The sequence below is a fragment of the Entamoeba histolytica genome, genomic scaffold (assembly GCF_000208925.1).
Source record: "Entamoeba histolytica HM-1:IMSS scf_1104750517213 genomic scaffold, whole genome shotgun sequence".
In the NCBI taxonomy this organism is placed as follows: Eukaryota; Evosea; order Mastigamoebida; family Endamoebidae; genus Entamoeba; species Entamoeba histolytica.
Genome location: NW_001914928.1, coordinates 1 through 23,471, shown reverse-complemented (window position 1 = coordinate 23,471; position 23,471 = coordinate 1). Strand labels below are relative to the sequence as shown.

At 23.7% G+C, this 23,471-nt stretch overlaps 10 protein-coding genes across 10 annotated transcripts, besides 5 other annotated features; 7 read left to right on the top strand and 3 right to left on the bottom strand.

Annotated features, from left to right (window-relative positions):
* Nucleotides 1-984: a repeat region.
* Nucleotides 947-1,561: a repeat region.
* A 410-nt stretch (nt 1,562-1,971) lies between these two features.
* EHI_062550 (uncharacterized protein) lies at nt 1,972-3,356 on the top strand (the record flags this gene model as incomplete). The annotated part of the gene is made up of 2 exons (XM_643457.1): nt 1,972-2,599; nt 2,659-3,356. The coding sequence occupies 2 exons, from the start codon at nt 1,972-1,974 to the stop codon at nt 3,354-3,356; spliced, it is 1,326 nt and encodes a 441-aa protein (XP_648549.1).
* Nucleotides 3,357-3,454: 98 nt separating this feature from the next.
* Nucleotides 3,455-4,250, bottom strand: EHI_062540 (uncharacterized protein; the record flags this gene model as incomplete). Its single annotated transcript, XM_643456.1, has 2 exons — nt 3,455-3,990; nt 4,040-4,250. The coding sequence occupies 2 exons, from the start codon at nt 4,248-4,250 to the stop codon at nt 3,455-3,457; spliced, it is 747 nt and encodes a 248-aa protein (XP_648548.1).
* A 150-nt stretch (nt 4,251-4,400) lies between these two features.
* Nucleotides 4,401-6,185, top strand: EHI_062530 (uncharacterized protein; the record flags this gene model as incomplete). Its single annotated transcript, XM_643455.1, has 1 exon — nt 4,401-6,185. The coding sequence occupies one exon, from the start codon at nt 4,401-4,403 to the stop codon at nt 6,183-6,185; it is 1,785 nt and encodes a 594-aa protein (XP_648547.1).
* A 497-nt stretch (nt 6,186-6,682) lies between these two features.
* On the top strand, nt 6,683-8,410 carry EHI_062520 (uncharacterized protein; the record flags this gene model as incomplete). The annotated part of the gene is made up of 3 exons (XM_647478.2): nt 6,683-6,775; nt 6,843-7,060; nt 7,117-8,410. 3 exons carry the CDS (start codon nt 6,683-6,685, stop codon nt 8,408-8,410), a joined length of 1,605 nt encoding a protein of 534 aa, XP_652570.2.
* Nucleotides 8,411-8,436: 26 nt separating this feature from the next.
* Nucleotides 8,437-9,596, bottom strand: EHI_062510 (uncharacterized protein; the record flags this gene model as incomplete). Its single annotated transcript, XM_646057.2, has 3 exons — nt 8,437-8,673; nt 8,736-9,527; nt 9,573-9,596. The coding sequence occupies 3 exons, from the start codon at nt 9,594-9,596 to the stop codon at nt 8,437-8,439; spliced, it is 1,053 nt and encodes a 350-aa protein (XP_651149.2).
* A 281-nt stretch (nt 9,597-9,877) lies between these two features.
* On the top strand, nt 9,878-10,295 carry EHI_062500 (uncharacterized protein; the record flags this gene model as incomplete). The annotated part of the gene is made up of 3 exons (XM_001913661.1): nt 9,878-9,885; nt 9,943-10,029; nt 10,088-10,295. The coding sequence occupies 3 exons, from the start codon at nt 9,878-9,880 to the stop codon at nt 10,293-10,295; spliced, it is 303 nt and encodes a 100-aa protein (XP_001913696.1).
* A 234-nt stretch (nt 10,296-10,529) lies between these two features.
* Nucleotides 10,530-11,771, top strand: EHI_062490 (vacuolar sorting protein 26, putative; the record flags this gene model as incomplete). The annotated part of the gene is made up of 1 exon (XM_646056.1): nt 10,530-11,771. The coding sequence occupies one exon, from the start codon at nt 10,530-10,532 to the stop codon at nt 11,769-11,771; it is 1,242 nt and encodes a 413-aa protein (XP_651148.1).
* A 228-nt stretch (nt 11,772-11,999) lies between these two features.
* EHI_062480 (cysteine protease, putative) lies at nt 12,000-13,262 on the top strand (the record flags this gene model as incomplete). The annotated part of the gene is made up of 1 exon (XM_646055.1): nt 12,000-13,262. One exon carries the CDS (start codon nt 12,000-12,002, stop codon nt 13,260-13,262), a length of 1,263 nt encoding a protein of 420 aa, XP_651147.1.
* A 722-nt stretch (nt 13,263-13,984) lies between these two features.
* Nucleotides 13,985-15,022, top strand: EHI_062470 (uncharacterized protein; the record flags this gene model as incomplete). The annotated part of the gene is made up of 1 exon (XM_646054.1): nt 13,985-15,022. One exon carries the CDS (start codon nt 13,985-13,987, stop codon nt 15,020-15,022), a length of 1,038 nt encoding a protein of 345 aa, XP_651146.1.
* A 60-nt stretch (nt 15,023-15,082) lies between these two features.
* EHI_062460 (RER1 protein, putative) lies at nt 15,083-15,680 on the bottom strand (the record flags this gene model as incomplete). The annotated part of the gene is made up of 2 exons (XM_646053.1): nt 15,083-15,275; nt 15,349-15,680. The coding sequence occupies 2 exons, from the start codon at nt 15,678-15,680 to the stop codon at nt 15,083-15,085; spliced, it is 525 nt and encodes a 174-aa protein (XP_651145.1).
* A 100-nt stretch (nt 15,681-15,780) lies between these two features.
* Nucleotides 15,781-16,590: a repeat region.
* Nucleotides 16,591-16,696: 106 nt separating this feature from the next.
* Nucleotides 16,697-21,303: a repeat region.
* Nucleotides 21,304-21,308: 5 nt separating this feature from the next.
* Nucleotides 21,309-21,543: a repeat region.
* Nucleotides 21,544-23,471: the final 1,928 nt, after the last annotated feature.

Genomic DNA, 23,471 nt, shown 5'->3' with positions numbered 1-23,471 from the left:
TATACTTAAATTTAATTCATTTATTGTTATAATGACATTATCCTAATTGATATATCTTTCATTCCACAGGTGATTTGTTTTATTTTCCATTTCTCTTTATTTAATATCACCTGTGTTTCATATAACGATTTCAAATATTCTAAAGTAATATCGTTATTTGGGTATATTTCATTTTTTGTTTCTTCCTTATTCTAATTTTCTTGTTAGAATCAAACATGATTTTATTTGTATTGATTCTGACCCTTTCTTCCTTATTAAATTTAATTCTTTCTTTTATCATTGTCATCATATATTTTAGGTAATTTATTCTTTCTAGTGCTTTAACTTTTATTCCTTCTTCATCATGTTCATTTAATTTCATGATACACTTTATTCTGTACAATTTCATTGAATATATCTTCTAGTCTATTGATTTTCTTTATATTTCTTTTATTTCATCATTTTTATCTCTTATTATTTTATTTTGGAGATAGAGGTAAATACACATTGAAATCATCTTCATATCATCTTGCAGATAATGCACTCTTCTTCCTGACAATATCCATCTATTATTAATTTCTATTATTAATCGGTCAGCTTCTTTTCTTTGAAAGTAGTAATTAATGTTTGTACATTTTTCTATTTTCATTTCTTTTATTTTATTGATGAGAGTGTTAAGATATTCTTCATCAATTTCATTAGAGTTATTCTTTAATATGATGTTTTTTATTATTGAATTACACTCTACTCTTCTATTATATCATTTACTTTCACTTTAATGTATTATTTAGTATTTTGTTTTATTTTATGTGATATTTTAATATATTTAATATATTCTTTTTCATTATTTACATTAATGTTTATTACTTTTATTATACTTTCTATTTCTTCATTTCTTATTTTCTTATATAATTTTTATTTAACAAATTAATTGCAAAACAATACAACAATTCAATTAAAATTTGATTTCTTTCTTTTCTTCTTTATTTCTTCTTGTATTTTCATTGTACTTTGTTTGTTATTTATTATTCTTGTAATTTTACATCTTTCATTCATTTCTTTATTTGTGTTTTGTTTTTAATTTCTTCTTCATTTGTTTTAATGTCTTTTCTTCAATGTCTTTTGTTTTCTTTAATTTCTTCTTTAATTCTTTCAATTATCTTTTCATTTTGATTGAATATACTTCTTGTTGAATATCATTCCATCTTTTCCTCTTACCTTCATATTTTTTGAGTATTTCTGAATATTCTCCTTTATTCCATTCACTTGTTATTCTTTTTATTCTTCTTTTCTATATCATTTATTGTTATTCATTTATATTTGTTATTTGTATAATCTTTATTATTATTGTTTATCTTGTTTCTTATTTGTTTTTCTTTGTGTCTTTCTCTTTCTAATTCATTTTTCCTTGGTAATATCATTTACTTTCATTATTATTATGCCATTCATTGTTATTGACATTCGTTCTTTTATTGAATGACATGTGTATTTATCTCTTGTCTGCTTTTCTTTACAATACACAAATGTTTTATACAATATCCATTGAAATAACATTTGTTATATTTCCTGCATTGGAAAAAGAATTAATATTTTTGTATTAAGACAAAATAAAATAATAATAAAAATAAAAATTATTAAGTTAGGAGGGTAAATGATTGTCAACGTTTCTTCATAAACCAAGTCAGTCCAAAAAAAGTTCGCTTTTAGAAGAGGATTTACAAAAGAAGAAAAGAGAAAAAATAACAAAGTTACATTCATGCCAACACAGCAAGAATTTAAAATGAGGAAGTTAAAAAGAACGAAAATAAACTGAACAAAAAGTAAAAAAGCAAGCAACGAAATGCACTATATTTATCCTTTTTTCCAGAGAAGAATAAAGTTAAGAGGTTAGAACTAAAAATCAAATGAAAGGTGATAGTAAGAAATCCAATAAAAAGACATTCAAATTATTTTATGATTCTTTAGTAAATGACTTGAACCAAATTCAAAGGTATGAATATATTTTTTTTTATAATTATTTTTATTAATAATATAATATGTTATTTATATTACAGTTATAGTTTTATCAAACCTGATATTACTCCAGTTCATGCATTCGTTTCAGGAGAATATGATCCAATTTATCCAGTTATAACTTCAAGTAACCACTATGCATTTACATCAATGAGTACATATCCCATTATAAATGGTAAAAAGATAGGAAATCCAATTTGTGATTATTATCAATTACTTCTTTATAATAACACTATTATTCAATGTCTATGTGATGGGTGTGGTATTGGTATTGCACCAAAATTGGCAGCAACAGCTGCTGGACAAGCTGCAGTTCAATCAATTGCAAAAGAAATTAGAGAATGTTCAAATATTAAAGAAATAGCAGAAAATATGATTAGAGCTATTTCAGATGCACATGACAATATTTTTGTCGTTGCAGAAAATGAAAGGAAGTCATACCTTATTGGTGCTACAACAATTCAATTACAAGTAATTGTTCAGTTAGATTCTAGAGATAGAAAATTTGGTATTATCACATTAAACATTGGGGATTGTCGATCATATTTATATTCCAATTCAACACTTCGTACAATTTATAATTACTCTTCTCGTGAAAGTTTGAGTGGTTTGTTATAGTTTTGTGTTATTTTTAAAGAATGAATTTAAATATTTATCATTTGGTAGATGTTTCTAATTCACAAGGAAGAATTGGCAATGGTAAAGAAGGAATGCCTGATTTAGGGAATGCCTCTTTAACATATAATGAATGTTATGATGGGGATTTAATATTTATGTGTAGTGATGGTATAAATGATAATTTTGATCCTGAAATTATTGGGGTATCATCAGTTGGAGAAAGAAAAGATGATAAGATTAAATCAATTGAAAATTCGATTGGACAATATATAATTCATTCTAATACCCTTTCAGAAACTATAGAATCAATTGGAGAATATGTCGTAGGAGTAACTACTCGTGCACGAGAAGTTCAATCAACTCCTCAAACTCCAACAACCCCAAAAGGAAATAGAACAAAAGCTCCTGGAAAATTAGATCATTCAACAATGGCATTAGTTAGAATAGAACTTAGAAATGATAATGATTTCTTTTACATTGATTCATTTATACCATCTTATAATTACAAAATAAATCCAAATGTTAGTGATACGACAATGTATAGAAGAAGTAAAATTAGAAGAGAACATCCACAATTCTTTGTTATTAATAAAGACTTTGTTAAACCTAGAACTTCAAGTATGTCAAGAACTTTTCATTTAAAAAGTCCTATTCATTCGTTTCATTCAGCTAGTAATTCAGCTTCATTATCTCCATCATCTGGATTATGTATATCACCATTAGACTTACAATTATCACCTGAATGAATAAATTTTTTTCTTTTAACATTGCTTCTATTCTAATTGTACTTTGTTTTAATTATTAAATTAAATTTTAAAAGAAAAGGAATCAATTAAATATTCATTCATTGTAAACTCATCTTGTATGAAAGGAACTTGAATGAGAATCTACTACTAAATGAGAATAACAAAATTATCATCATATATCTTATTAAATCAACAGCATCAAATGGTAAAGTATATACTTCTAAATCTAATCCAAATCCAGCTAAGAAGAATACATATATTTTTACTACAACAACACTAAATATGAAAATTATGAAATTTAAAATAAATGAGATAAGTGTTTGTTTACCTACTAAAAATGACATATATTGTGTATCTCCTTCATTTATTTGTTTTACAAAATATTGAATATAAAGAGTGTCTAAGAAAACATAAAAAAATGAATTTGATACTCCAAAGAAGATTCCAACAACTGAAAATAACATAGAAAATTCATCAACTTCATATATACCTTCTTCATTAATTAATCCATTTTTTAATGCATTCATTGAATAATATCCAATTAAAATTGACATAATAAAAACTATAGTAACTCTCAAAATAGATTGTGTTGATTTAAATAACTTTGAATAATCATCGAAATAATTACTGTTATCTAATTGTTATTATTTTATTCATAACGTTTACTTTAATTTTAAACAAACTATTACATGTTAATGATAACATTAATGTATTTATCATCATTAAAACTGAAAATACAAATGAATTCCCTAATGCAGATAATGTTGATTGTCCAATAATAAAAAGAATTGAGAAAGCAAGTGTAAATGTAACAATTACAGTTACTCCCATAGAAATTCCAGTTCGAACCATAAATTCTTTCTTTTTATTTTGATCAAACCTTGGAGCGTTCATCTGAACTTAACAATAAAATAGATGGGATTTTATAGTTTTATTCTATTTTAATTTATTATTATAATTTATAATTTTCTTATTTACTGTTTCTATTTATAGTTGCTATAAATAACAAAAATTAAGAAAGTATAAAAAAAATCTCGTTATTTAATGGATAATTTACAAATCGGACCATCTGATGTACAAATCCATCTTGCTTCTACTCCTTATCTCTATCATTATACATTAAGATGTATGAAATCATTTATTGAATCTATTAGACCAAATGTTAATGTAATTGGAAATTTCATTTCAATGACATTATCATTTTTTCCTCCTTATCCTTTTGCAAAACAAATAATCATCAATAGGCTCTCTTCTGTTAAATCACTCCAACTTAAAATAGATGAAGTTTTTCATAACCATCTTCTTGCTCGTGGACAAGCTTTATTAGCAAGACATGGAATTTTAGGTTGCTTATTTAAAGATAAGTTTAACAATAAATTAATTGTTGTTACTGACGAATATGATTTGTATAATGCTAAAACCTTATTAGAAAGAAGTACTTATGTTGTTCTTATTCTTAGAGTACCAACAACAAATGATAACATCACTTGTACTCAAGTTGCAAAACGAATGTATCTTGGTGTATTCACTAAACAAGAAGCATCTATTTCTAGAAGAAAATTATGTCCCAACTTAATCAATCAAGATATTCATTTATCTCTACCTTCAATGAATATTATAAGATCTAATGAATGCATTGACAAAAAGAAAGAAGTTACTCCTACAATCATACCTACTAAAAAAACTAATACCCTTTCTTCAGTATTTGATGGTGATGACTTTATTAAACCTCAAGAAATTACTCTTGAATTAAAAGCAAAGAAAAAAGTTATGAGAGAATATACTCCTAAATATACAGTAAATACTAAAAAGAAATTCATTGATGAACAAAGTGAAAGTAGTGAAAGGGATCAAGCGTTTCAAAGAATTGATAATTTGTATAGTAATTTTAACGAACCAAAAGAACTTAGTAAAGAAGATTTAGAATTAATTGAACAAGATAATGCCTTCCATTTTTATGGATATGGAGATGAACGAAATGTTGTTAAACAAAGTCAATTACAAAATAAATTCTTTGTTGATTTAAAAAATGCAAAAGAAGATATCCAAGAAGAAGATGAAAAAGATGACATTGAACAACCAAATGGTATTATTCAAATGAAAGACCAATTGAATAACAACGAGAATCAGAAAGAACATCAATTGAATCCACATGAAGAAAATCCATTAATCGAACTTGTTGGAGAAAGTGAAGACTATACAGTTGAAGTTGGTTTAACATTAGAACTTCGTCATATCCTAAAATGGGATCAAGCAGATATCCAAGCACTAATGGAAAGATGTGAAGTTGACTATGATGTGTTTGATGAAAGTATTGTTGCAAAAGGTCCTCAAGCTGATATTTTTAGTCGAACCATCAGAGAATTATCAAAAGAAGTCTTTGTTGAAGAAATTGAATTATCACTTCAACCACAAGTTTGTGGTGCTTTAGTTATGGCTTTAAATGGAGAAATGACTGATTGTTCTGCTTGGTATTTTGGGGAAGTTGAATTACAATTTGAGGATGAAGATCAATTTGTTCATTATATCGAAAAAGAAGTACTAGACTTATTAGATGATGAAGAGACAAATGAACTTATTTCATTGACAGCAAAAGATAAGAAGAGTATGCAATATGGAATTGAACGGTTAAATGAATTAGCAAAGAATTACAAAGAATTTAAAATTACTGCAAAACAACAAAAAGAAATCACTCAAAAAATGAAAAAAGATAAAGACAATTACATATCTACTCAAATACTAATCAGTTATAAAGAACAATGGTATCTAATATCTTTCAATCAAAACATTCTTGAATCATTAGAGCGTGAATTGTCTTTTAAATTATAACTCTTATAATACTTATTATTTCTCTTTTTATATTTTTATCCATAAAAGAGAAAATACAACTCTGTAAGTCATGACAATAATAGTTATTTTAATGGGGATTATCAACAATAAGATCTAATACTTCTTCCATTTCTGTAATTCTAAGAAATCCTATTCTTGGCTTAATTTTATTAGTATTATGATTTAGCAATCTTTTTTACTTTAACTTAATTATTCATTTATTTTGTTGGTTCTTTCTCAAATCCCTGTATGTTCTCAGCAATCAATGTGTTATCAATGATTTGTTTTTTATTAGTGTTACGGTTTTTTATGATATAGAATAACTTATTCATTAAAATAAAACTTAAAAAAACAAAATTGAATAACAAAGAAGAATCAAAAATTTGTTTTTATTATTTTTTGTTCATAAATGAAGTTGTATAAATTCTACACATACTGAAAGAAAAAAACTCTCATTCCTTAAACTTCAAAATCAATACTAAAGATAATAAAGAAATATGCAACAAATTCAACTCTCGGAACAACAAATAAGAAAATTCATTGAAACATCAAAAGGATTATCAGAAACAACTTTTAAAACATGGTTAACTGTTTGGAATTTATTTAACTTTATTACTCAGTAGAAAGTAACGATAAAATTTATTAACAGTGGTATAGGCAAAACTTAGTAATTTTCAGGAAGAAATGAAAAAACTCATTTTAGCATTAGTCTCTGAACAACAAAAATATAAAAATCATATGGAAATTAAAGATGGAGAAAACATTGCAAATACTATTATTTCTATTTGGAATAGTTGTATTAGTTTAATTGACATTATATCACATGAAAAAACTTTAACACTAATACTACAGATTATTTATAATTGCATGAAGCAGTTTGTTAATATTTGAGATATAAAAAAAAACTGAATGAAGTAAGGTTAATTAATAGTCCAATATTTACATTGTTTCAAGAATGTATTGTAACAAAGGCAATTAAAAGAAAATGTATTGATGATTGTTTTGGAATATTTAGTAAATATAAAAGATTATTTATTCATACTATCCAATGTATTGAAAGAATATTTAAGAGAATATATGATGAAAAAGTAATTGTTATTGAATCAAATAAGGTAATTATGAAATTATGTGGTTGGATTATTGGAAGAGCATGTCTTGTTCTTCCATCATTATATCTAGGATTAATGAAAATTATTGAAATACCAGATGGTGGGATTAGAATTATTGATTCATTACCAAATAAAATGATAGAACGAGTATTGCCAGAAGAATATCAAATTGCAATTCCAAATGATAATTTAGATATTAATGAAATTCTTCAATATTATTCAATGAATGATTTTATTGTTTGTATTACTAAAGGATTTGTTCTTGGTGCATTAGAAAATGATAATTTTGAACAACTATTAAATGAGTCAGTTGAATATCAATGTCTTTTATCAAAATATTTTAAAATTCATGGGGAATCAATAAGACATCAACAAGGTTATTCATTGAATAAATTCTTATTTAGTGTTGACTCAACTTTACTTAATCAAATATTTTCAATGGTTGTTACAAATACAAATTACTTAAATTATCAGTCAATTATTAAAATGGCTAATACATTCAATAAATACATTAATTTAATTACTCAACACCACGATGTTTTTAATCCTTTGACTAGATTACCTTTTGATAGTAAACTCTTAATAAATGCTTTTCATATTTCAAAACTTGCTGATAACTCATATGCATTAACAAAATTAATAGACACACTTTATCATTCCATTCAAACTTTTCCAACTGAGTCAAGAGTGCCTATTATAACTTATTTAATTAATGATAGTTTCTATTTCTTCTTCACTCATTGGTCAGATATTGTTCGTCAACACTTTCATTATTTTATTCTTTATAGGTCAACATTATGTTGGATTAAAGACATTTATAACAATAAACTCACTAAACAAGAAACAGAAATATATCAATCAAGAACAATTAAGAAGTACAATCCTTTGGATGAAGATATGAAGTTAATATTAAAAGTACGTGAAAACAGTCATGTATTAGAAAAAACAAAAGACACTTTTCCTTTAAAAGAAAGAATCATTATTGAACAATCTACACATGATTTCAGAACTTTGTCTAAAGAGTCAATTCAATGGACTACGTCAAGAAGAAAACTAACTGAAGTTCCTAGCATTGAATTTCCTTTCAAAGATTTCAGTATTTCTAGTCTTAATTGATGTTTTTTTATTGTAATTTCTTTCTTTCATTCTTTATTTAACTTGATTTGATATTCATCAAGTTTATTAGATAATACACATAACCATGTTAGATATAATACTGACATAGTTAAAACAATGACAAAATAAAGAATTATGTATTTACTGATTTTTGAACTTGTAGTTTCAAAGAAAGTCGTAAATGATTCATTTAGTCCTTTCATTTCTAAAGTAAGTCGTTTTGAATTACTTTTCATTATTTGATTTTGAAATGTAATTCCTCTCTACTCTATTATCTACTGTTTCTTGTTATTTGTAATATTAATGTATTTATAATTTAACAAACCATTGATGAATTGATTAAAGTAACTTTCTCCATAACCTTCTTATAATCAAATTCCATGTCATGTTGTCGTTTTTTGTTTAACTGAGTTGCACTCCATCTATCACGTACCCATTTTCTCAATGTATCTGATGCTTGAATCAAATAATTCTTAATATTAAAGACTTCAACTAAAAGTTGTTGTGATTTAAATTTAAGAAAATTTAATGAAACAAATGGAGTTTCTAATGAGTCGCTTAATCGTTCTATTTGAATTTGATATTCATCATAAAGAGATGTTAAATTATTGATGTTTTGAGAGCTAAATTGTAAATATGTATTAAGTACATTTTGTTCTTTCTTTTGTTGAGCATCAAGTAAGAGTTTTGTGTCAGTGTTTCTAGAAAGATGGGACATAGATAAATTATTTTGGGTGACTAAAGCAGAGTCTTCAATAACTTCATTTAATACTGATAAACCTTTAACTTTAACTTGTGAAATAGTACAATATCTATCTTTTTTGTGTGTATTTATTTTTTCAATTAGAATATCTCTACATTGTATAGCATTAATATCAAACAATTGTGTCTTAAAAGTATTAGTAGTTGTTCCATTTAGAATTGGTATAAAGTCAATCCCATTCATAGAACATTTTAAAGAAAAATCTTTGATATTTCCACTAAACAATTCAGTGTTAATAAATTCAAAATGAAGTACTTGTGTTGTTTCACAAAGTCGAATAATAAATGTAATATTAGAAGAACATGGAGCAATAAGGTATGTATTAGGATCATCAGTTAATACATTTCCCCCTCCCTATAACTAATTAGAAAAATGTTTCTTTTTGTAAAAAGAACAAACAATAATAGAAGAAGTACTAAACATAATCTTTGCACCACAAGAGTCACTAGCACCATTTGTTAATTTGTTAATAGTAGTATTTTGGTTAATTATTTTGACAGACTTGACGTTTGTTGTTGAGTGAAAAAAAGTATGGAGAAAATGACTAAAGTGGTCATAAAAATAATAATTTTTATTCATAAAGTCTATGTCAAGAGATAGATATATTCCAAAAATTAACAAAAATATCAATATCACCTTCATTCTGATCAAATATAAACGAAATAGATAGAATTAAAAGATCATCTCAAAATGTTCATTTAGTTATGTCAAAGTTTGATAGTTAAAAATTTACTTGAAACTAGATTTTTTATAACACTCACCTTATTAGTTCTGGATTTTCTAAGCAACAAGAATTACTTTGGGAAGAACGTGATTCTATTAATCGGTCAAGTCAATTAGCAGACATTTTGATTGAGTTTGTTTGATTAATTGAATAATGTTTTTTTTTTGAATATCATACACTCATTTTTTAGTCAAGCATTTGAAGACAACGCAAGTATAGATCGTCAAAACCAAGCAATGGCTAAAATTAATAACAGAAATTCTGTCTATAATTCTACATTAAATGACTCAAATCGGTTAACAAATAGAATTTCATGGCATCAATGTAAAAACACAATTATTTTAGCATGCGTCTGTGCCTTTTGCATATTCTTCCTTATCTGGTGGTCATTTTTATAAGTTATTATCCTTTTCATTTAGTTTTATCATCAACAATCTTCTAAATAATAAGACTTAGAAACATAAATTTATTTAACTATAAAATACAATAATTTTTAAGAAAATAAAAAATAAAGAATATTCATCTATTTTATAGGACAAAAATGTATAAAAACACAAATAAAGAAAAAAAAAGAGAAAAAATGAAAATTGCAAAAACTAGAAAAAAAGAAAGAGGAACTTCAAAATAGAAGAATGGCTTTCTTATTTGGTACACCAATTCAAATTGATATTCTATTAGACAATGACCATGAAAAACAAAAAGTTACTAAAATAGTTAATAAACAAAAAACAGAAATTCCTATTTATATGAAGAATGAAGATGTTAATGGAAAAGTTGTTATTACATTAAAAGATAAAAAGTATGAACATCAAGGAATTAAAATTGATTTTATTGGGTCAATAGAATATTCATATGACCGAAGTTCTACATCGAATTTTATTCAACAAACAGTTGAATTAAGTAGACCAAATATTATATTAGAAGAAAAAACAATGTATCCATTTAGTTTTAGTGGAATTGATAAAAAATATGATTCATATTCAGGAAAGAATGTAAGACTAAGATATTATTTAAGAGTGTCAGTTAATAAAAAGTATTCATCTGGACTTTCTAAAGAACAAGAAATTTGGGTTATTAATTATCAAGATGAACCTACTAAAAATGATCCAATTTTAATGGATGTAGGTGTAGAAAAATGTGTAAGTATTGAATTTAAATATGCTAAATCATATTATAATTTAACTGATGTTGTATTAGGTCAAGTTTACTTTAAGGTTGTAAGACTTCCTTTGGCTAGTATGGAACTTCAAATCCAAAGAAAAGAAACAACTGGATTTCCACCAAATCAAACCGTTGATACTGAAGTTCTTTCTCGTTATGAACTTATGGATGGTGCACCAGTTAAAGGAGAATCAATGCCAATTAGAGTGTTTTTAGCTAATTTAGATTTAACTCCAACATATCATAATGTTAATAATATGTTTAGCGTCACTTATCATTTACATTTAGTATTAATTGAAGAAGATGGAAAACGTTATTTCAAACAATGTGAATTTAAATTATGGAGAAAACAACCTCAACCAATTAAAACATCCCCTGATGCTCCTATTAGTGTTAATACTGATTGTTTAGCTGGTTCTCAAGAAACTCCTTATAAAGGATCTGATGTTAACAAACCTTTACCAGAAGTTCAACCTCAACAATCAGAAGAACCAAAAGAAGAAATTAAAGAACCTGTCATTGAACAACCACAACAATCTATTCAAGAAGAACCAAAAGAAGAAATTAAAGAAGAAAAGAAAGAAGAACCAAAAGAAGAAGTGAAAGAAGAAATTAAAGAAGAACCAAAAGAAGAAGTGAAAGAAAAACCAAAAGCAATTGACATTTCTTCATTTATTCAAGACGATAAACAAGATGATGACAACTTATTTTAAATCACCTTTTCTTTAACGAATTGATTTATTCATGAATTTCTTTCATAAATTGTTATAATTTTTACTTTAAGTTATTGTGTTTTTCTTATCTTCACCAGAATTGAGGAAGAATGAATAATAAATTATAGTTTTATATAATATTTAGAATAGTAAAAAGATAAATGGATTGGCAAATAATTCAAAAATAAACTGAAAAAAGTTATAATTTCAAGAATTAAAAAGATACCAATGAAGAACATTATTAATGTTGTTATACTAATGCTTTTTGTTAATTGTTTTGGAGATGAATTTAAAGAATTTCTCAAAGCAAATCAAATTGTATACTCAACACCTTCAGAAATGTTAAGAAGAAGAGCTATATTTGAACAGAGTAAAAAAGAAATAGAAGAATTTAATAAAGAACCACATTCTTTCTTTTTAGGAATAACACAGTTCGCAGATAAAACTGATGAAGAATTTAATCAAATGTTTTCAATGAAAATGGACCGACAAGATGAATTTTCTATGATGTCTACTGATGAAGAAGAAAACAAAAATGAATCAGATGATGTTTATATGGAGTATAACCTTAGTCAAGATGAAGAAACATACGGAAGAGAAATGAGAAGAAAAGTACGTGGAAAAAAGTATCGTGGAGTACGTTTTATGAGAAAGGTTCATGTACCTAAAAAATATAGAATCGGTAGAAAATGGCAATTTAATAAAAAAAAAGATATTGTTAAAGAATTACCAGAAGGTATTGATTTCAGAAAATTTGGTAAATTAACATATATTAGAGAACAAACTGGATGTGGTGGATGTTGGAGTTTCGCTAGTGTTTGTGCATTAGAATCTAGATATCTTATTGACTATAACCTTACTGTAGACGATGTTGGTAGAACATGGGCATTAAGTGAACAACAGTTATTAGATTGTTGTATTGAAAATAATGGATGTGAAGGTGGAAGTATGGAAAGATCATTTAGGTGTATGAATAGAACCAAAGGTGTTATGCAAAGAATAAGGTATCCATATGAAGCTGAAACTCAAGATTGCAAAGAGTTTAATAATGAATATAAAGAAGTAACATTAGGTGGGTATGCATTAGTACCTCGTGGAAATGAAAGGGCATTAATGAGTGCAATACATAAATTTGGAGTATTAGGAATAGGATTAGATACAAGAAGTAAATTATTCAAACATTATAGAGGAGGAATTTATTATAATGAAGAATGTACAAGAAGAGGGTTAAGTCATGCAATGAATCTTGTTGGTTATGGTACAACGAAAGAAGGACAAAAATATTATATTATTCGTAATAGTTGGGGTGATTGGAAATGGGGAGAAGATGGATATATGAGACTTTATAGAGGAGGAAATCATTGTGGAGTTGCCACAAATGCATTTTTCCCATTATTTGTTAGAAGAGTAAATGATGATCCCAAGCCAATGTCACATACTGAAACAATGATTAAAGACCTTATTAATAGACATCGATTAGGATGGATATAACTGAATGTTTCAAATGATTGAAAAGTTAAAAAAAAGTAAAATCAATAAAGAAACAAAAACACAATTCAATGAATAACACATACCATTCGTCATTTTCTTTAATTTTTCTGTTTTTGATTTCTTTAATCCAATGAATGATATTCATCTGTTTTTGTTTTTCTTTGCTTAACAATTAATACAATTGCAACAAATATTGATACAATAATTAAAGAACCAAATACAACTGACATAACAATAATTGTGATTAAATTAGTATAGTCATCATTACTATTATCACTTTCACTAGTTTCTAATGCAAATACATAATATAATATCATTAAAACAATAGAGAGGGTCTTCATAGGTTTATTCTTCCAATTAGAATTTTTCAGTTTTTTTTTCCTTTTTCTAGTTTTTGAAATTTTATTGAAATAAGTCAGGGTAATGAATTAAATGTATATAAAATACGTTTTTCATAAGACTTAAATAAGAATAGAATTTAATCATTAATATAATATGTTTATCAGTTTGGTTTTTGATACTTAACAAAGCACTAAAAAGCATTAAATAGTAACACCCCTTTAGTAGAATATTAAATAACAATTAGTGTAAGTTATAATAAGTACCCTAATAATTAATGCTAATATCAAACATAAAACTTCCTTTCTTTTTTTTTTTAAACAGATTAAAAATAAAACTTAAAAATCAACTTAAAATAAATAAATAATAAATATTAGAGTTTAATGGTTGGTAGTGTAGGACATATTAGTAAAATTATTTGGCTATTATATGGATTTCTTTTTATTACTTTTTTTCTTATATACTCTTCAAAACCAAAAGAATTTACGAAATCTTATCCTCAATTTCCATACAATCGTTTATTAGCACAACCAAAAGTTTTTGATATTGAACTAAGTTCTGTTCCTTTAATTGAATTAAATGAATTAGAATTCTCAAATGAATGTAATGAAATATTTATTGGAAAACCTGAAAATCCAAGAGATTTAATATTATTTTCATACCAAGAACTTCAAAGAAAAGATAAAACTAATGAAAAATATTTAAATGATATTGAAAATGAAATGAATTTAATGAGAAAAGTATTACCAAAAGTTACTGCTAAAGTTCTTGTTATTGGAAGTATTAATAAAGACTTTGTTCGTATAATGAATCAATATGAAATAGAAATAATTACTACAACAAAATATAATGATACTTGGAATGAAGATAATGCAAGAAATATATGGGCATATGAATATCTTAAAGATTTACCAAATGAATATGATAGAGTATTTTTATCAGATATTCATAATGTAGTATTATTAAATGATATATTTAAAACAGTTGACGGAAGTAAACTTTATTTAATGTTAGAAGATCCTGGAAAAGGAAATTATCACTTAAACCTTATTGATCATTATTCTTGGATATCTAACTTTCTTACTAAATCTGAAGCATTTTATATTGATCAACAACAACCACCATTTATTAATAATAAACTTATTCTTGGGTCTTATAATGACACACTAGAATTCTTAGAATTCTTTAGTAAAATATTTAACTTAGAATATAAACAAAAAGAGAATTATGATTTGGTATTAATAAATGTGTTGTACTTCAAGAATTATTTCCAATATTTCCCAATTCAAATAGAAAATTGTACTCAAAGAATGTGCTCAAACCCAAGTAAATATTCATTTCAGATGAAAAAAGTATTATTAAATTCTGGTTGTTCTCCAATTCTTATTTACAGAAGAAATAATGGAGGAATTGTATATTGACTCATTTTTATTTTAACACTTTAAAACTTGATGTTAATTAAACCTTAAAAATATTTTTTTTTAATTATTGTACGTCTGCTTTCCAACATCAAATGGAATATAATGATGTTGAATCATATGACGAATTTGTGAATGCATTGTTACTACAAATAAAACAATGAAATAGACTAAAAGAATTGGCCAAAATACTGGAATATCTATTTTGGTAAATGACATTAATAATGAACCAAAGACAACTCCAAAGCTTCTTACCCTTAAAAAAATAAGTTTTTTATTTAATTTCACTTTCAAAAAGAATTAATTGTTTTCTTTTTAATTAAACAAACCAAAATTTCTTTTCTGATAATCTTCTCATAAATGGTCTATATTCTACTCCAGTAACATCAGGTAATAATGGCTCTCCACTTGTGTCAATATTAATTGGAGTTAAAAATGCAATAAATTGGAATAAAATATAAATTCCTGAAGCGTATGCATAAACATAATATTTATGATAATGAACCATTCGATACATAAACCAAACTAAACAAATTATAAATAATGACCATCGAGTCTTAGTAAACGGTGTAATTTTATCCATAAAAATTTGATACTTTTGTTCTATTTTTGATTGTGTTTGAGTAAAAATATTTTCTTTAGGCTCTTCTGTACTTTCCATAATAACAAAAACCTTTTAAATTAAAAAGTTCCTTTTTAAACTTTTAATAAAATTCTATTATTCTTTTATTTTATTTTTTTTACTAAAAAATAAAAAGAAAATTTTTGTTTCTTCCTTATTCTAATTTTCTTATTAGAATCAATCATGATTTTATTTATATTGATTCTGACTATTTCATCTTTATTAAATTTAATTCTTTTATCATTGCCATCATATATTTTAGGTATTTTATTCTTTCTAGTGCTTTAACTTTAATTCATTCTTCATCATATTCTTTTAATTTCATGATGCACTTTATTCTGTACAATTTCATTGAATATATCTTCTAGTTTATTTATTTTCTTTAGGATTTCTTTTATTTCATCAAATTTATCTCTTATTATTTTATTTTGGAGATAGAGGTGCATAATCATTGAAATCATCTTCATATCATCTTGCAGATAATGCACTCTTCTTCCTGACAATATCCATCTATTATTAATTTCCATTATTAATTCATCAGTTCCTTTTCTTTTACAATAGTAATTAATGTTTGTACATTTTTCTATTTTCATTTCTTTTATTTTATTGATGAGAGTGTTAAGATATTCTTCATCAATTTCATTAGAGTTATTCTTTAATATGATGTTTTTTATTATTGAATTACACTCTACTCTTCTATTATATCATTTACTTTCACTTTAATGTATTATTTAGTATTTTGTTTTATTTTATGTGATATTTTAATATATTTAATATATTCTTTTTCATTATTTACATTAATGTTTATTACTTTTATTATACTTTCTATTTCTTCATTTCTTATTTTCTTATATAATTTTTATTTAACAAATTAATTGCAAAACAATACAACAATTCAATTAAAATTTGATTTCTTTCTTTTCTTCTTTATTTCTTCTTGTATTTTCATTGTACTTTGTTTGTTATTTATTATTCTTGTAATTTTACTTCTTTCATTCATTTCTTTATTTGTGTTTTGTTTTTAATTTCTTCTTCATTTGTTTTAATGTCTTTCTAAATAAAAATATCAATTATTAGATATATCCACAATTGGATTTTCTTCATATTGAGAAGTGATTATTTTAGTTTCTTCAATATGCTCTATTAGTGTAATAGAGTTCATTTCTTACATGCTCATATTCTTTGATTCGAATTCTAATGTGCTGCCAGAATTGAATGTGTAAAACATTAAGTCTTTCATATTTTTTATTATTATTGTTCGTAGGATTTAGGGGAAATTCTAATTTTAATTTTAATGATTTTAATCTTCTTATAGACTCTTTATGTATTAATCCATTTATTGATAATATAATAGGTATTATTTCTACATATATTAATTCTCTATTGTTTCTTATTTTCTCTTGTAATTCTTTGTATTTATTTATTTTGTGAATATAATTTAATTCTAAATTATTATCTTGACATATAGCAACATCTATAATATATCCTTTCTTTTCTTTCATATTTTGATAATATATATCTGGTCTTCTATCATGGAAAGAATTGTCACTAACAAATAAATCTTTATTGTAAGTTATAATCATTTCATCATTATTAATACATTTTGGATGATTATTAAAATTAATAGCATCAAATTCATTAAATTGTGTAATTAATAAACGTTTAAATATTTGTTTACAAACATAATCATATTTTGATATTTGATTCTTTTTCATTACATCCTAACAATATATGACTAATCGATGCTATTGTGTTAGGACAATGTTTACAATATTTTAAAGCATCATTTTGGAGTATTTTTGATTTAATACTTCTGTCATAGTTACTCCTTCTTGCATTTTTACTATTTGGAGGAATGCATTTCTTTTTATGTTTAATGACCTCCATATGGCTACTGTTAATTTCTTATCATTAAAAGTGCCATTTGCACATCTTATATATTCACCACATTTCTTTTCTTTCCATTCATTTAAATATCTTTCATTTAATTCATTATTTACAATTTCAAATACTTTCTTTAAATCATGTTTTCTTTCATTTATTTCTATTACATTCATTAATTCATTAAAATTAATCTTCTTACTAAATGCTTTCTTCATTCTTTTAATTATTCAATTTGGATTTTCTTTTATTGCTTCTATCATTTCTCCTATTCCTGTGTTTGATATTTTTATTTTAAATATATTCTTATTAATTCTTTACCACATTCATCTCTTGATGACATTAATCCTAATCCCATTTCATTTATTTTAACATATAATCTACTTTTTGGGATATTTCTACTATATAATTGGAGTTGTATCAATGATTTTCTTATTTGTTTATCTATATTCTCCAATTCTCCTAGTTTCAATGGGACAATACTAAATCCATATCTTAATTTGGAGATTATATCATTATTAATCTTTCTTATTGTATTGAGGTTGCTATATTTCAGAGTATTTAATGATGATAAAATAGAAGATACATCATTTAATATTCTTGTACAATATTTATTAATATTTACTTTATCTCCTATTTCAATACCAAGATATTTATAAGGATTATCATTAGTTACTCTTGGTAGTTCATCTAGTTCACCATTTATTTGACTATTAATATTAGTCATTATCACACTCTTTTCTACATTAATTTTTAATCATATTCAATTAAATATTTCTTTAGTTAATTTGTTGGCTTTTTCCATTTCATCGAGGCTATTAGTTATTATCTTTAAATCATCCATATACAATATGTGGTTTAACTGGACTTGTTTTTCTTCTCCATTCATTTTAATATTTAATTTGCTTATTTGTTTATCTAATTGTTTAGATAATATATCAATAGATAATACAAATAAGAGTTGAGATAAACTATCATTTGTATTATTCCTCTTTCTACATTAATCATACCCACACTTTCTTGATTATAATATAAATTAAGATATGTATTATTTAATATGTATAATATACTATTAATTACTATAAGTTGGATATTAAAATAAATTAAGCATTGTTTAATCCATTGGTGGTTAATACTATCATATGCTTTGGAGACGTCATAATATGTTTCTACCACTTCCATTTATTATTTATTAATAATTGAATGATTATAGTGTTGTATAATAATCATTCTTTTGATGCATATGTATATTTCTTACATCCAATTTGATTTAATGAGAGTTGTTTTTCAATTTGATTTAACATCAATTGATTTTCTATTTTCATCTTTAATATTGATGTATATACTTTTAACAGACAATTTAAACAAATTATTTGTCTGTAATTTTGATTGTCTAAATTATCATCTTTCATATATATATATTAATATTATCCTTCCTTGAATAAAATGGAGAAGTATTTCATTAGGATTATTTAACCATTCATTAAGTAATTTTAATAAATATTTCATTGGTTGTTCTAATTATTTAATCAAGAATCATTGTATTTTATCATTTTCAATTTACTTTCAAATTATTAATGAATTTAATATCACAGTCTAGTTCATTGGGAGTGATTATTGACATTCTATTATTAATTCTATTTTCAATTAATATTTCATATAAATTAATATTTAGATAAAATCTATATTAGTGTTAGTTTCATAGATTCATTTCCAGAAATTAATAGTGGAGATATTATCTGGATATTCATCTTCTTTAGATTTATTTAGGTGTTGCCTTTTCCCATATTTCATCATTTTATATTTCAATCTTATTCTTTTCAAATTATTCTTTCTTGCTTCTATTTCTATTATTTTCATCTTTCGGAGGTATTTATAATAGTTTATTTGTTCTATTGTTTTTATTTTAATATGGTATATATCATTTTTCTTAATATGTAATATTCTTTTTAATTTCATATATTGTTTATTATGGAGTAAATCTCTCAATCTACATATTTTTGATTGTAATATTCTTTCTATACTTCTCTTTCCACTTCTTTCTTGTTTATTTTTATTAATGATGTTAATAGTGGAAGATACAGATTTAATATAGTGATAATAATCGTCTAATGTATTGATTATTATTTCATTTTTTATTAATAATATTAATTATTTGATGTATTTTCTTTTTATTGTAATAATAATTAATAAATTGTACATCATCTTACTCTTTCATTTATTCTTTAATTATTTCATTACCTCCTCTTCTTCTATTTCTTCTCTTTCTTGTTCATTTTAGATATTATTTCTTGTAATTCATTATCTTTCCATTGATGTTTTATTATTTCTTCCTCCATTATTCTATTGATTCTCTTTTAATTTCATTCTTTATTTTAAATGTCTTCTTTATTATTTCTTTATATTCATTAATATCATTTACTTTAATTTCAAATTCTTGTATTAGTCTTTCTATTATTTCTTCTTTAAGTTGACATCTTAATTTTCTTTCAAATAATTTCAAAGCAAAACATTTATAGAGTGTTAAAATTTCTTCTTCTCTGTCTGTTTATTTCAATTATTTTTTTTTAAATTGTCTAATTCAAATGTAGTGATCTTCTTATGCTGAATATCCATTTCTTCAATGGATTTCTGCATTAACTTTCTTTTTTGGAATATCATCTTCACTTGATGATATCTCATCAGCTACTACCACATTGGGGGAGATGTCATTTAGAATTTGTGTTTCAGATGAGTCTGTTATATTGTAAGTTACCTCATCTTTCTTCTTTTCTTCTTGTGTATTTTCATTTTCTAATTTACATAATTTATCTTTCAGGAAGAGTAGTTGCTGTGTTAAATTGTTTACTTCAAACATTTTCCTCTCAGATTCAGCATGGAATTCAAATATTTTTTTTTATCACACCAGTGTTTTGTGATTATCTCCTATTCATGCTTCTTCTTTAATGTCATAATATCTTTTGTTAGTTTTTAATGGTTTATTCTGTTATTTGTATTTCATTTCTTCTTTCTCTTTCATATCCTCCTCCACTTTTTTCTCTATTTCTTCTGCTCTTTTTTCCTTTTTTACTGTTTTCTTCTCTTCATCAATCTGCTTCTCTCCTTTAGTAAACTCTTTATCATCGTCTTCTTCACTTTCAATACTCATTACATAGTTATTGTATATTCTATTATCATTAATCTCAATTGGGTTGTATTGATTATTGTCTTCTTCCATCGTCATACTAATAGTTTCTTCTTCCTTTCTGATTGTTTTTGTTTTTTCTTGTGCAAGAAAATACCATCTTCTCCATATTGTTGATGATGTATATTCTTTAATCTTGGTATTTTTAATTTCTCCTATTTCTTGTGGTGTAAATATTTTAATTTCTTCTTCAAAGAGTTTTTCCAATATTCTTGGTTTTGTATTTCAATCATTTTTCTTTGATTTCTATTTTGTTTCTTATTTTGATATTGTTTATACCTTCTTTGTGTGTTATTATGGTATTTGTTTCTATTATATTAGTATTGTTTATTTCTATTGAAATTATTATTAAAGTGTTTATGACGGTGATTATGATTGAAGTGATGAGTGAAATGATTTGTATCATCTATGTTGTGATATTTATGGTTATAATTATTGTTGTAATGATTAGTGTGATTATTCATGTATCTCTGTCAATACAGATAATACCTATTTTCACTCATTCTTCTATCATTTATATTTCTTTGTTGATGTAAATTTCTTCTTCTTTGATTATTTGTTTTTCTATATTTTTGTGGTGTCTTCTGTAATGCATCTTTTTTAAATTAAGGTGGAAAACAAACAAAAGCTTAAAAAGAAGAATTAAGAAGAAGTTTGAAAAAAACCTTAATAAGAAGAAATAAAAGAAAGAAGTGCTTTCCTCATTTTCCAAGACAAACCTAAATGATAGGTTCAACAAAAAGATTACTCTTATTTTAAACAGCGAAGGGATTAATCTCCTCTGAGCTAGGAAGAATAGATGAAAAATCTATTAATACTTAATTAATTACTTTTTATTTAATACACAAATAAAATAATAATTATTGAACATTGAATCTTCATTTGTGTATTATTGAATATGATAAAATATTATTAAAAATAAAAATTATTGTTATTTCACTTATATTTATTAATTCAATATCATTATAATACATGTATTATCATTATTGTTCATTTTTCATAACAAAATGTTATTTATTTGTTTATGTGAGTATTTATACAATGATTAATGAATAAATTAATTTTTAATATGTTTAATATTCAAAAATAAAATATACTTTATTAAAAATTTTAAATAAAATTTTTGAAATTTTATTAAATCAAATGAATGAACAATTGAATTATTTGTTTATTTCAATTTCATTTAACATATTTATTCATTTGATGTTTATATTATATAGAGTGAATAATCATTTAATATTAATCATTTCATTATTCTTATTAAAATTCATACACATATTCATGAAATTTAAAGAAAATTATATTATGAATTAATACAATAAATAAATAATTGAAATATTGTATATAAATAAAATGATATAACAATGATGTTTTGTGAGAATATTATTGTTATTAATCATTTTAATCATTGTTATTAATGGGTACGAAAATTAGCAAAGAAAAAATGCATCTAAATAATTTACAAAAAAGAAAAAAGATGCAAAATAATTTGCATCCATAGAATATTCCACTTTATTATATTTTGCTCCTAAAATAAAAATAAATAAAAAATATGATAAATACAGAATATATATATATTTATGTTTATATTTTATAATCATTTGTATTCATTTTGTATGAAATATTAATGAAATAGATGATTTGATGAATCGTATTTAATTATTTTTATTCTTTTTATTCTTTTCTTTATATGTTATTTATCTATCGTATTTTTATATTTATTTCTCTGTTTATATTATTTATCTATCATCTTCTTATTATCTATATATTATTATATTATTATATTCTTCTTATTTTATTATTTTTATGTTTATATTCTTTAGATTTTCTTATTGTTATTCTTTTATATTTAAATGTATTTTATTATTTGTTTATTCATCTTTATCATTTTTATATTCTTATCATTTTTATATTATTATCATTTATTCTCTTTTGATTTATATTAATATTAAATTTATCTTTTATATTTTGATTTTATTATTATATCATTTATTATCTTTTCTATATTTATTTATCATTTATTCTTATTATTCTTTTATTTTTCTATTCTATATCATATATTCATATCATTTTCATTTATATTTTATCACTTATTATATGTTATAATAACATAACACATATGATTGAATATATAATAAACATCATGATGAAGTTATACATATAAATAATAACATAAAAAATAATACAATATTTTTTTTCAATAAAACAATATTAATTATTTTGAATCATTAAATTAGACACTTATTATTGAATATTTCTAATTTTTACAATAAAAATACACCATTTTCATTCTTTTCTTCTTTTATCATCTCTTTGTGATTTATTATTTTTATATTCTTCTTCTACTTTCTTTTTATTCTTTTATATATTTATATTCTTTTTATATTATTTGTTTTTCATTGTTTTTCTATTTCTTTCTTCTATTATTTATCACTTTTATATTCATTTATTCTTTTTATTTCTTTTTTATTAGTTCTTGAGTATTGTATATTTCTTTATTATTTCATTTGTGTATTATCAAAATATATGTTTTATTGAATTTATGTTGAATAAATTATCGAATATAATCAATATTTTCAATGTTAAATATTCAATATTTATTCTGAAATGTTGTGTATATTTATTATATTAAATGAATATGATGAATGAATATCAATAATATTGTTTATTTGATTTTAAAAAATAATAAATGAATATGAAATAATAAATGAAATAAATAATGAAGACAATGAAATGATAATGAAATAAAATAATCTAATATTGAA